Source organism: Poromitra crassiceps, assembly GCF_964638095.1.
Source record: "Poromitra crassiceps genome assembly, chromosome: 9".
Lineage (NCBI taxonomy): Eukaryota > Metazoa > Chordata > Actinopteri > Beryciformes > Melamphaidae > Poromitra > Poromitra crassiceps.
Window position 1 is genome coordinate 23,178,027 of NC_139630.1, and position 13,039 is coordinate 23,191,065.

General features: G+C 44.0%; 2 protein-coding genes across 2 annotated transcripts in view; both read left to right on the plus strand.

Annotated features, from left to right (window-relative positions):
• LOC310782079 (serine/threonine-protein kinase PAK 6-like) overlaps window positions 1-13,039 on the plus strand; it is a 217,573-nt gene that overhangs the window by 13,507 nt on the left and 191,027 nt on the right. The gene's annotated exons all lie outside the window — the stretch shown is intronic.
• On the plus strand, window positions 544-11,886 carry LOC310782216 (neuroglobin-like; the record flags this gene model as incomplete). The annotated part of the gene is made up of 5 exons (XM_083642898.1): window positions 544-761; window positions 5,929-6,036; window positions 7,428-7,548; window positions 9,194-9,274; window positions 11,773-11,886. The coding sequence occupies 5 exons, from the start codon at window positions 544-546 to the stop codon at window positions 11,884-11,886; spliced, it is 642 nt and encodes a 213-aa protein (XP_083499024.1).

Consider the following 13,039-nt stretch of genomic DNA (forward strand, 5'->3'; position numbering starts at 1 on the left):
GGTTAGGGTTAGGGCCACCGTTTCAGCACATACTTCCAATTGTAATACATTAGTTTGAAGTGCGGAGTGAAACTTCACAAACTGCCTTGAGACCGGGTTACATTATAGCAGTGAACAGTAACAAGATAAGCAAAATATATACGTTAAATTAGAATAGAGGGTTTTAAACAGCCAACAGTGTTAACAGGAGCTGGTCAGGCGAAAATATATTTAGTGATCTCTGCAAACTGGCTCAGGAGGCGGGACTTGGTCCCAGCGTGACCCACCGGGTGTAAACCAACATTCCTTGCATGCTACGATCGACCAATCAAAAAACATGTCATACCTGATTATAAACTCCAAACACTTCTTTGGCCACAATTGTGATTATTCGGTTACAAGACATGTTTCACAGACAGGCCTGCCTTTGTTATTAGCACACACACAAGGTAGCCTATGTGTATTTGCATGTTATGACAATATCCAGATAAAAGCAGATGTAGACGTAAGAGTTATACTGGGCAGCTTTAAAGGAACTGTGTCTGTGGATGAACTGAGTCAGACATGGGCTGCCCCCTGTCCAGCGTCCAGAGTCCACAGCCTGGGCCGACCCACGATCGGGCCCAGGGTCAGAGCCAGCAGCCCGGGATGACCCAGAGTCAGACCTGGGGTCAGAGCCAGCAGGTGGTGGTCCTGACGGAGGAGGACCGCCAGAGGATCAGGGAGTCCTGGAGGCTGATCCAGGAAGACATCACCAAGGTCGGAGTCATCATGTTCGTCAAGTGAGTACAGAAACCGAATACATTTACTACACATACTGCAAACACTTTAAAGCTATATTAAAATATAGGAATATTATAAAGATACTACGGGAGGGGGATTGCCATGGGTACGGGGTAACACTTTCTACAATGCCCATGCATGTTATTATGCATTATAATCGCTGTTTTAATGCATTATATCTGCCTATACCCCAGGAATTGTATTACTTGGCTTAAAGCACCCAATGACCACTTATACCCCTTTCACAACAAGGGTGGATCCAACCAGGGTTATTCCCAGGTTGATTTTAGGCATGAAAGAGTTAACCTGGTTTGCCCACCTCGAGAGGTGGGTCATGCCAGGGTTCATTTCAGTGTGAATTTGTTTGTTGAACTATTTGTTATGCTAATATGCTAGGCTAATTGTTAGGGTTAGGGTTGACCAGAGATTAACCCTGTGTTGGCTGACTCGGTGCGAATTGAGAAAAGAAGCGTTGAACATGGGTCAAGTAACCCTGGTCCAACTCTGCTCACTGGTCTGAAAGTGGCATTAGAGCGTCGCATGGAATTCCAATGGGATTACCTTTTTTTTTACACCCCCCACACACACACACACACACACACACACTGACACACACACACACTGACACACACACACACACACACACACACACACACACAATTTAAAACTACGGAAGAGTATTAGGGCCATATGAAAAATGTATTTGAGCTTAAGTCAGAATTCTGAGAATAAAGACAGAATTCTGAGAAACAATTCAGAATTCGGAGTAGTCAGAATTCTGAGAAAAGTCTGAATTTTGATTTTAACATCGGATTTCTGAGATTACAGTCAGAATTCTGACTTTAATCCCAGAAGAGAATAAAGTCACAATTCTGAGATTAAAGTCAGAATTGATGAAATCATTGAAGTCACTTGAGCAATTGTGATGTCATCAGTGACGTCACCAGTCATGCCACTCGAGCAATTACAATCTTACTAGGGCGGCATTCTGCGTCTGGGGTCCCTAGATTTTTGTGACGTCAATGTGGGTTGTGTCGTCAAGCAAAAACAAGGTTGGGAATGAGAACCCCTGTGTTAGAGCAACTTCAAATCACATGTTATAATGCATTATAAGTGATTATAATGATTATAACAATGGTCACAATGCATTATAACAGTGGTTATAATTTCTCTTGGGCATTTGAGAGAACGCAGGTGACGTACTGAGCAGCACACAGCCTCGCCATATACACACTATATACCTGTTTACATGTAGGAATCAAACTAGAGTAAACATTTAGTAACAGACACACAGATCCATACACACAAGAACATACACACCAAGAATGTGAGGTGTATGCTATGTATGAAGCTAGTGAGAGGGTTTAATGATGGAAAAAGATCTGAAAAGACCTGCAAGTAGTACAGTGTACAGAGTAGTACAGAGTAGTACAGAGTAGTACAGTGTACAGAGTACAGAGTAGTACAGAGTAGTACAGTGTACAGAGTACAGAGTACAGAGTAGTACAGAGTAGTACAGTGTACAGAGTAGTACAGTGTACAGAGTAGTACAGAGTAGTACAGTGTACAGAGTAGTACAGAGTAGTACAGTGTACAGAGTACAGAGTACTACAGAGTAGTACAGTGTACAGAGTACAGAGTACAGAGTAGTACAGAGTAGTACAGTGTACAGAGTACAGAGTAGTACAGTGTACAGAGTACAGAGTAGTACAGAGTAGTACAGTGTACAGAGTAGTACAGAGTAGTACAGTGTACAGAGTAGTACAGAGTAGTACAGAGTATTACAGAGTAGTACAGTGTACAGAGTAGTACAGAGTAGTACAGAGTAATGGTTTCTTCTCATCCTGTAATCCTGGAAGCTCGGGTGCCGGTTATGCAAACTGAAAACATGCAAAGTCATTCCTCTGACCGTCTTTTTATTGATCCTAATCAGGTTCAATCTATCTTCAGCAAAGTGAGCATGAAGAAATCAAAGGGGCCTGACGGCCTGCCAACCGTCATTCTTAAAAAATGCTCTGCTGAGCTTGCCGACGCATTGTGTCCTTTATTTCAGAGGTCAATTGATAGTCACACTGTTCCTGATCTCTGGAAAAAGTCAATTGTAATTCCAATTCCTAAGGTCTCTTGCCCATCCTCTAACAAAGATTATAGACCCATCGCTTTGACTAGCAGTGTCATGAAATGTTTTGAGAAAGTCATAGTCAACTCTCTCAGGCTGGAGGTGGCACCATACATTGACCCTTGCCAGTATGCGTACAGGGCTGGGCGCAGTACTGAGGATGCTATCGTCAGTGTGACACATCTTATAAGTAAGCACTTAGAGAGGCCTGCGGCATACGCCCGGGTCCTATTTGCTGATTTTAGCTCAGCGTTCGACACGCTTAGACCTCATGCGCTTGCCCAGAAGCTGTTAACCATGCACGTTAACCCGTTCATTGTTAAATGGTTTTACTCGCTTCTATCTATGAGACCGCAACAGGTCATGGTTAACGGCTCTCTTTCTAGTACCAAATTTAGCAGTATGGGGGTGCCTCAAGGGGGCGTGAGCTCTCCCTTCCTTTTCACTGCCTACACAAATGACTGTAGGAGAAGTCATTCAAATAATACTGTCATTAAATTCTCAGATGACACAATAATCTTGAGCCTGCTGTGTGCAGATGACTGTCCCTCAGTGTATCACAGGGAGATTTCAGCTTTTGAGGCCTGGTGTGAGGAAAACAATTTAATCCTAAACACATCTAAAACAAAAGAAATGATCTTTGATCCCAAAGCGGTCAAAGTCCACGACCCAGTGGTCATAGGGGGGAGCTGCATTGAACAAGTTAGCTCCTACAAATACTTGGGTGTAAAAATCGACAATCTGTTCAAATGGAATATACATGTTGATTATATGTGCGGCAAATTAGCCCAAAGACTCCACTTTCTCCGAAGGCTGAGATTGTTTGGAGTAAGTTCTAAGATCATGCTAACTTTCTACAATGGAGTGTTGGGTAGCCTAATAAGGTATGGTATGGAGGCATGGTTCGGCACCCTCTCTGTCCAGTACAAGTCAAAAATCAACAAAATGATAAAAACTGCTATGAAGATCATAGGGCAGAGGGACTTCCCCCCCCTCCAGACCATCTTCGATAAAAAAGCAGTGAATCTGGCTCTTAAAATTTTGGACGACCCTACCCACATTCTACATCCTGATTATGAGCTACTACCTTCCGGAAGGCGCTTCAGAGCCTGTAGCTTTAAGAGTAACCGCTACAAGCGCTCCTTCCTCCCAACATCTATAGCCTTATTAAATAAACTGCCTGTCCTCCCACTAGGGGGTAGAGCTCTGTCCTCTGAGAGACAGAGCTCGGCTACTCAGGAACCCTCCATTTAAGAGCCTGACGACCCAGGAAACCTCTGGATTAACGTTTCCTGGTCGTGAGAGGACAGAGCTCTGTGATTCTGGAACCCTCCTCTAAAGAGCCAGATGATCCGAGAAATCTCTGATGGTGTTTGGTGTGGCATACATGGTAGCTCACTTTGAGCTCGGCTGTCCCTGCAGCCTGTCTGGTCATGTGATATTTATCTTGCCTTAGTTTAGTTTTATATATTCATTTTTATCTTCTTCCTTTTTATCCTTTATAATTAGTGGTTTTAATGTTTTGTTTTGTTTAAGGAACCATGGTTTTATGATGGTATTGGTTTGAAATGCGGTTTTGGGATTGTGTAATACTTGAAGTGCAATATTAAGTGCAATACGTGGTTAGGTAGAGTTGTTAACTCGTAGCCCTGGCTGCATCATGTCTGACTATGTTGTCCTCTTGTCTACGCGCTGTTTGTCTTCAGCTGTACTGTACTGTCTGTTACGTCTGTCACGCTCTATTGCTGCTGTATAAATGCCTAAGACAAATTTCCCTATGGGACAATAAAGTTAAACTCAACTCAACTCAAAGTTTATTGTGGGTGCATCCCATAATACTCCATATTTTTCCACGGCGACCTTTGAACCTTATAACGATTTTTTTTAATTAATCTGTCAGCAACATGAGGAGCAGCTGTCTGGTTCAACCAGAGGAGACCATGACTACCCACTATATTTAATTGGTGGAAACACATTAATGTGCTGTGGAAACCAGGAGCGCTGGAACTATTATTAGGGGTGCTGCAAGGAAGGGACTCTCGGCGGTGCCCGCAAGGGCGGCGGTGAAGAAAATGTTACGTTTTTTGGACTTTTAGCCATATTTAGAGGAATATTTAATTTTAAATTAACATTAGGATTATACTGTTGTGATGTCATTATTCAGTATCTTCTCCTTTTCTCACTCACTTTCAAGTACAACAGACAGCAACACAGGCATAAACACTGAACTTATTATTAATATTATTATGGACAACCAGATTATGATGAAAATCAAAAACTTTTAAAGAGACAGCGTATGAAATAAGATTAGAGCTGGGAAGCGCAAACAGTTTTTTAATGCATTGTGTTGGTGTTTTAAACAGGACAGCCAAATCCAACAATTTAGAAAATTCCATCTATTGCCACCAGGCAAGAGATGCTGCCGCACCCTCCGCACCTACCTTCCCGTGCCCTCAAGACATGTGGCTACACATGACATTTTTCATTGAACATATTTCATAAAGTTGATTTTCTTCTAAAATTTTTTTTTTTTTTTTAGAAAAACACAAAAATACGCATTGCCAATTACGATCATGCCAATAATGAAGGTAAAGCACACCCTCCCGTGTAATATTGCATAATCAATGGTCACCCTTCAGCCAATCAGAATTGAGTGTTCACCCAGAGTCTGGGTCCCGGACCATGGTCACAGTACTGACTTTAGAAAATACTCTGAGTAAATGTAATGAGTTAATTCCAGTGTAGTTCTACAGTATTGTGTTTATACTGTATAAATCACAGTGACCTAGAGAACATCTGCTTATTCTGGGAATACCTTCTGCTCTGATTCTTATTATTATCCCCTATATTGTAAATGGCTCTAAAGTTTTCAAATTTGGCACACGCATACCCAGTAAGCCGATGTCCAAGCAGTTTTGTTGCATTTCAGCCACAGGGGTGTGCTATAACCTACAGCCGGTCACCCCGGCCGCCCCGTTTGACCTCTTGCCACTTTAATGGTTGTTGTTGTTGTTGTTGTTGTTGTTGTTGTGCTGTGATGTCACCAGGCTGTTCGAGACTCACCCGGAGTGTAAAGATGTCTTCTTCCTGTTCAGAGATGTGGAGGATCCAGAGACGCTGAAGAGAAGCCAGGAGCTCAGAGCGCATGGCCTGCGGTAACAGACACACATAGAAAGACCCACACACACAAACACATACTCCTGCCCATGTGCCGTTGAGCCAGGCAGTGGCAGTCAAACAAAATGCTAACTGGCTAATCAAGGCTAACGCTAGTTTCCTTACTGTTAGCATTTTGTGATCCTTGATCAAATAAATTTTTTTACAGTGCAGTTGTCTGCAGTCCTTTCTGCCGGAGGGAAGAACCCGTTCTCACTCCCAAACTCGTCAGGACCCCTTGGTGTCACTAACGCACTGGTACGCCATGGGACACCACCTTTTCCATAATTTTTTCAATACCACATTTGATCTTTTTCACTAACTTTTTCGTAATTCTTCGACGCCATGAGATAGCCAACAAAGTGTGTTACAGTTATGGTTCGGTAACTAAAAGAACTTACATTTAGAGAAATTGATAATGTAAATGTGGCCGAAACGGTTGAAATTTTGTTGGCTGTACTTTGAACACACTGGGAATCGAACCCCGGTCATCGGCATCGAAGGCAAACATATACGCGCCCATCCCCTACCCCGACCACAATGCCTTTAGTGGACACTTTTTATTTCATTGTCACACTCCCGTGGCATCGATTTCAGACGTGGGAGTTCTATAGAAGTCTATTAGACTACCCTGCACATTGTGGGAGTTCTATAGGAGTCTATTGGACTACCCTGCATGTTGTGGGAGTTCTATAGAAGTCTATTGGACTAGCCTGCATGTTGTGGGAGTTCTATAGAAGTATATTGGACTAGCCTGCATGTTGTGGGAGTTCTATAGAAGTATATTGGACTAGCCTGCATGTTGTGGGAGTTCTATAGAAGTATATTGGACTACCCTGCACGTTGTGGGAGTTTTATAGAAGTGTATCTATAGAAGTCTATTGGACTACCCTGCATGTTGTGGGAGTTCTATAGAAGTATATTGGAGTAACCTGCACGTTGTGGGAGTTCTATAGAAGTCTATTGGACTACCCTGCGCATTGTGGGAGTTCTATAGAAGTCTATTGGACTACCCTGCATGTTGTGGGAGTTCTATATTAGTTTATATATAGAAGTCTATTGGACTACCCTACATGTTGTGGGAGTTCTATATTAGTTTATATATAGAAGTCTATTGGACTACCCTGCATGTTGTGGGAGTTCTATAGAAGTCTATTGGACTACCCTGCATGTTGTGGGAGTTCTATAGAAGTCTATTGGACTACCCTGCATGTTGTGGGAGTTCTATAGAAGTCTATTGGACTACCCTGCACGTTGAAAAATTAGGACAAAGGGGTACCCAGTGTGCTAAAAAGTGACGCCAAGTGGTTCTGACCAAACTGGGAGAGAGAACGGGTTGGAGGGAACCACCAGCTCCAAACCTCTTGTTCTGATCTCTCTGATTCTGCAGCGTCATGTCTGTCATCGAGAAGACGGTAGCCAGGCTGGACCACATGGAGCGTCTGGACCAGCTGATCCTGGATCTGGGCCGGAGCCACTACCACTACAACGCACCGCCCACGTTCTACCGGGTGAGTCCACCGCACCGCCCACGTTCTACTGGATGAGTCCGCTCTGTGGACAGCAGGTAGCCTCTTTCAGGAGTGTGCTCCTCACAGTCCCTTATGATCGTTAGGAAAGGTGCTAACCTAAGTCTCAAGCAGTGGTCCAGGTTAAAACGCACGTCTTAAAAGTGTCGCAGAGAAATTTCAAAGGTACCTTCCATTGCAGAAGGGTCTTTGAAAGCTTGGCCATGCTACTGTATATGTTTAAATTATGTCTCTAAAGAAACTCCTCAACTTTCGATTTCCTTCCAGCCATCACAGCGCTCGCTATCACCCCTGCTGGTCGCTGGTCCCATACACTGAGTCTTACACCTCATGTGCATTGCTGCACCAGCAGGGGCCAATAGCGAGTGCTGTGATGGCTGGGCGCACCGGCACATCACCCCCATTCTCATCCAACTCCACTGGCTCCCTGTTCCATACAGAATTACCGGTAACTACAAAATCCTCCTGCTCACTTATAAAGCTCTCAACCACCAAGCACCCATCTACCTCTCTGACCTCCTGCACGACGACACCCCCTCCCGTTCCCTGCGCTCCTCCACTGCTGGTCTCCTCACTGTCCCTTCACACCGCCTCACTACCATGGGTGCAAGGGCCTTCAGCTGCACTGCCCCCAAGCTCTGGAATTCCCTACCCCCCCACATCCGACAGTCCGACACCATCACAACATTCAAATCCCACCTCAAAACCCACCTGTTCAAACTGGCCTACTCCCTGTAATTAATGTAACTTCTGCTTCTAATGTCACTCCTGCTGTAATTTGCCCTGTTTTTAATATGTATATGTTCTTATTACGTGAAACTGTTTTTATATGCACTGTAAGGCGACCTTGGGTGGTCTAAAAGGCGCCTCGAAATAAAATGTATTATTATTATTATTATTAGAAGAAGACACGGCTGCTATCTTACAATTTTTTGGGGGAAAAACAGCTTCAGGAGTTTCTTTAGAAACATAATTTAAACATATATTTGCATCACCGAGCTTTAAAAAACCAGACGTATAAGATCACAGACCCTTCTGCAATGGTCGTGACCTTTGAAATTTCTCTGCGACACTTCGACGAGTGTTTTAACCTGGCCCGCTGCTTGAGAATTGAGTTAGCTCCTCTCGTAACGATCGCACTAGCTTCATTAGATGCGCCTCCTACACAGTCCCTTATAAGGACTGTGTAGGAGGCGCATCTAATGAAGCTATTGCGATCGTCCCTTATACTGCGTACGAGGAGGCACATCCAGTGAAGCTAGTGACAACACAGTCCTGAAAGGGGCTAGACATCAGGGTTCTGCACGGCACCGGGAACAGTTCTTGAGGTTTGAACCGCAGAAGAACCCTTTTGAAAAACCCTTGAAGAATACCCAGAGAGGAAGGTTTAGGTGTCAAGCTATTCTGGTAAACAAGACAAGAGCAACAGGGAAGAAATATGAATGAAATGTTTCTGACTCTGAAGCTGCAGGTCCGTGAGTAAAGTCCAACATGCAACATCATAATGTGTCCAGGCCTCTCATCTACTCCGCTCTCCTCTGTTATTGTGTTTCTTCCCTCTCTATTCATTTATCAAACAGTCATAACAGTCTGGGAAGCTCATTCTTCCCTCTGGCTTAATTTGCAGTACGTGGGGGCGGAGTTTATGCGAGCCGTCCGGCCAATCCTGAAGGAGCGTTGGAGCGCAGAGGTGGAGGAAGCCTGGCAGGTAAACACATTCCACATCCGCCTGGCAACCGCCGGCTTATTGGTCCTTTGTACATCTGATCGTAACAAACTGCGGGTATGATACAAATACAGCCTTGAAAGTTAAAGTAATACACTTTTGGAGGCTGGAGTCCAGAATCTCTTTGTGGGGTCACACTGCCATCTAGTGGAAATAACCAAAGATCACACCAAACCATTTAACACACTGTGTAGTTTAACTCTAGGGTAGGCTATGGGCCTATACTGTATACCTGTGTATATCATGCACTACACTACTGTCCACCTGACACAGCATAGCAGATAGTAATTTAGGTCACATGCTTTTCACAATTATATCTGGCTTTGAACAGATTTTAGTTTGGTGTTTAGTTTCTCTTTAAAGTCATGTTTTAAGATGTATATAAAATACCCTACATTGAATAATAATTTGTGTCTGATGGTTTTTCCCACAACAAAAAGGTTCAATTATCTTGTTAAAATCCACAAGATGACTTCCCCTCCTTTTCCCTCATCTAAAAATCCAAAGCAACGAATCAGCGTTATCGAGAACATAATATAGCCAATCACAGCATACAACACCGGCTTTCAATACATTCTCACTCCCAAGTCCCAACTCATGACAAAGTGATGACAAGGAATCCTAACAGATCTATATGACGAGTTTGGAGTGAGAATGTATTAGGGCTTTAATTACTGAATACTGGACAGGGATTGGCTCCAGTATCCGTGAATTCATGAATCATGCTAATTGAAAACCCGCCCTTTTCACTGAGCTCAGAGAAACTTTCCACTTTCAACAGATAATTGTGGATACAGCCTTCTTGTATCAAACTCTGCACAGACACCATTTTGCACCATGAAGGTCAGACATCCAACTGAAGGAACAAGGAACTATATATTTTTTTTTACTTAGGGGGTCTTTAACTCATTCACCGCCAAAGACGTCTTTGACGTGTTATCAGCAATGGCCTTCCCCGCCAAGGACGTGTTTGACGTGTTTTTGTTTTTATTGGTGCAGCGCCTGCAGCAAACACTTGCCCAGCCTGTCACACAGACACAGGTCCCTGCCTTCAAAGGGTAGCCGACAGCACGCGATCAAACACATACCGCAGCTGTTGTTTTGAAATTGAGCGAGAGGAAAAGCAGCAAAACGGGTAACGCTTCCTTGTGCAGACAGGAGAAACTACATTGAAACGCCCTCGGCGCGCTGCACGAGCTGGAGTCGCCTTCCTCTGTGCCAGCCATGAGAAAACGGGAGAAAGTAATCAAGAGATGTGTTTGATCATCGGAGGAATGAGGAAATGATCGATCAGTTTGCGAGGGCGGTGAGGACGTGTTGAATAGCCGGAAAACGGGAACGATCAAATAGCAGAGTTGATATGACAGGGACGAGGACGAGGACCAGAACAAATCAAAAATAAACACAGGAACAGCTAGGCAGCAGCGGGCAGAAGGCACTCACAGCAGCCCGCTGTCCTTCTCAAGAGCTCTTCAGTTGGTTCATGAAATCGCTGGGCTGCGTGCCCTCCAGTGTTGCTCCTGGCCAATCCCAGCGCCACAGGGCGTGGTTATTGCTTATCCTATGTTGGGTTAGAAATCTAAAAGGGGGATCGTGTGTGTGTGTGTGTGTGTGTGTGTGTGTGTGTGTGTGTCTGTCTGTCTGTCTGTCTGTCTGTCTGTCTGTCTGTCTGTCTGTCTGTCTGTCTGTCGGTGTGTCTGTCTGTCTGTCTGTCTGTCTGCACACTCACACCGAGTAAACTGTATTGTTGAATGTAAAAAAAAAGCACTTCATGTGTGTATATATATATATATATATTTTTTTTTTTTTGTCATTTGTGTCCTAACGAATAATATTTACATGTCTGATGTCAATACAGTTCAAAATAAAAGAATTGAGAGTGAGTTATGCCTGAGATTGTGCCCTTTTACAAAAATGCTTTTTTCTCCCTTTTCTCTTCACAGACAGGCTTTTTTGGTGAACATGGGGTGTATAAAAAGGGTTATAAGTAGAGTACAGAACATGCTAAAAGCTAACTTTCTTTTTGGGGATGAAAGTAGAGACTTAGATCTTCATTTCGAGGTATTGGACATCACTGTAGTCCTAGTACAGAATTTACTGTGGGTCTTGAAAGATGACCAAACATTATGGAAATACTTGGCCTGTGCCAAAAATGCCAGTCAGATATTGGCAGTGAATGAGTTAAAGGAGAATTACAGTATTTTTCAACCTGCACCCAATTTTCATATTAGTTGCAGTAGGCCAGGGCATGCGGGAAAAGGGGCTGCCAACTGAAGCGATCTTGGTCAATACTGCACCAATTTCAAAGATTTCTGGTCACATTTTAGTTATAAAAAAAAATATATATATATATATCGTTCAGGTTGAAAAATACTGGAATTCTCCTTTAAGATGCGTTCTGCTCAACAGGTCTGACTCATTATGTGCTGCTGCTCAGTCAGGTCTGACAAAATCTCATGTGATCTCCTCTGACCCAGCAGAGCCTGTTCCTGTACATCTTCAGCATCATGGAGCGAGGCTTCCTGGAGGAGGAGAGGAACCAGGGGAACAACATGGCCGCCGGCAACGGAAACAAGAAGCTCGACACTATCTGAGAGACTTCAGTTTCTCACACCAGTCCTTCAGTCACACTCAGTGGACGTCTGATTAGATCGCCTTTTTATTTCAAAGCTGTAATGTGCCAGAGCCTTTATTTTTATTTCTTTATTTTGTGCTGTGGTATTTCTGCACTGAACGTCGCACATGAGCTGTCCATCAAACAGTGTGGGCGGAGCTTGCATTTTCCTGTTGATGAAGTTGTACTTCGTATACCTAGTCATGGAAAAGCCCAGAATCTATATAACACAAGACCTATTTTTCCCTTACTCTCTCCAGTTTCAGTTTCACATGTTTCCTCTGAAGTCGCCACCACAATGTGCGCGCAACTGCAGTGACGTAACCCTGTGACGTCCACACCAAATTGGTCTATATATACATTAAAGTCTAGATCCCAAAGAGTGAGAAGCTCTGAGGAACACCACTCCAAAGCTTTGCCTTGGTGGTTCAAACCTCTGGACAGCCATGCCACAGTCTGGATGGTTGTGGGTTCGAGTGAAAGCTTGAAGTTTGAAGGACAACTTCCCAAGTGAAGACTGAAAAGCTCTGACAGAAACAGTTTGCCTTTGTAAGACTCAGTGGCTCACAGAGTTTGGCAGTTGAATGGGAGTTTTGAAGTTGTGCGTTCGAGCATCAGTCAGTCAGAGTTTTGAAAGTGGACACCCAGTTAAAAGACTGAAAACCTGTGCGAAAAACTTCACTTAAAAGGTGTGCCCCAGTGGCTCAGAGAGTTGCATTGCTGCCCGGCAGGTTTGAGCCTCAGTCAGTTTGGAGGTCGGGGGTTGGAGCCTCAGTCAGTTTGGAGGTCGTGGGTTCGAGCCTCAGTCGGCTTTGAGGTCGGGGGTTCGAGCCGGAGCCTCAGTCAATTTTGAACAGCGGCAGCCAGAGGAAAGAGTGAAAAGCACTCAGAGAAGAGCTGTGAGTGTGAAGGAGAGCTGGCGGTGCGATGGAATTGTCGACCACATAGCGATGCGGGAGCCAGCAGGTGGCCGGTTCGATTCCCGGAAGAAGCGAGTCTGAGCCAGTAGAATGCATGAAATCAGTTTATTACAAATGATATGGCCGTACAAAGAAATCCTGTTGATGATAAACACGTGAGCATCCCCATGTCTGTAAATCAAAGTCATTTCATTTCAACACAATAAATAATTC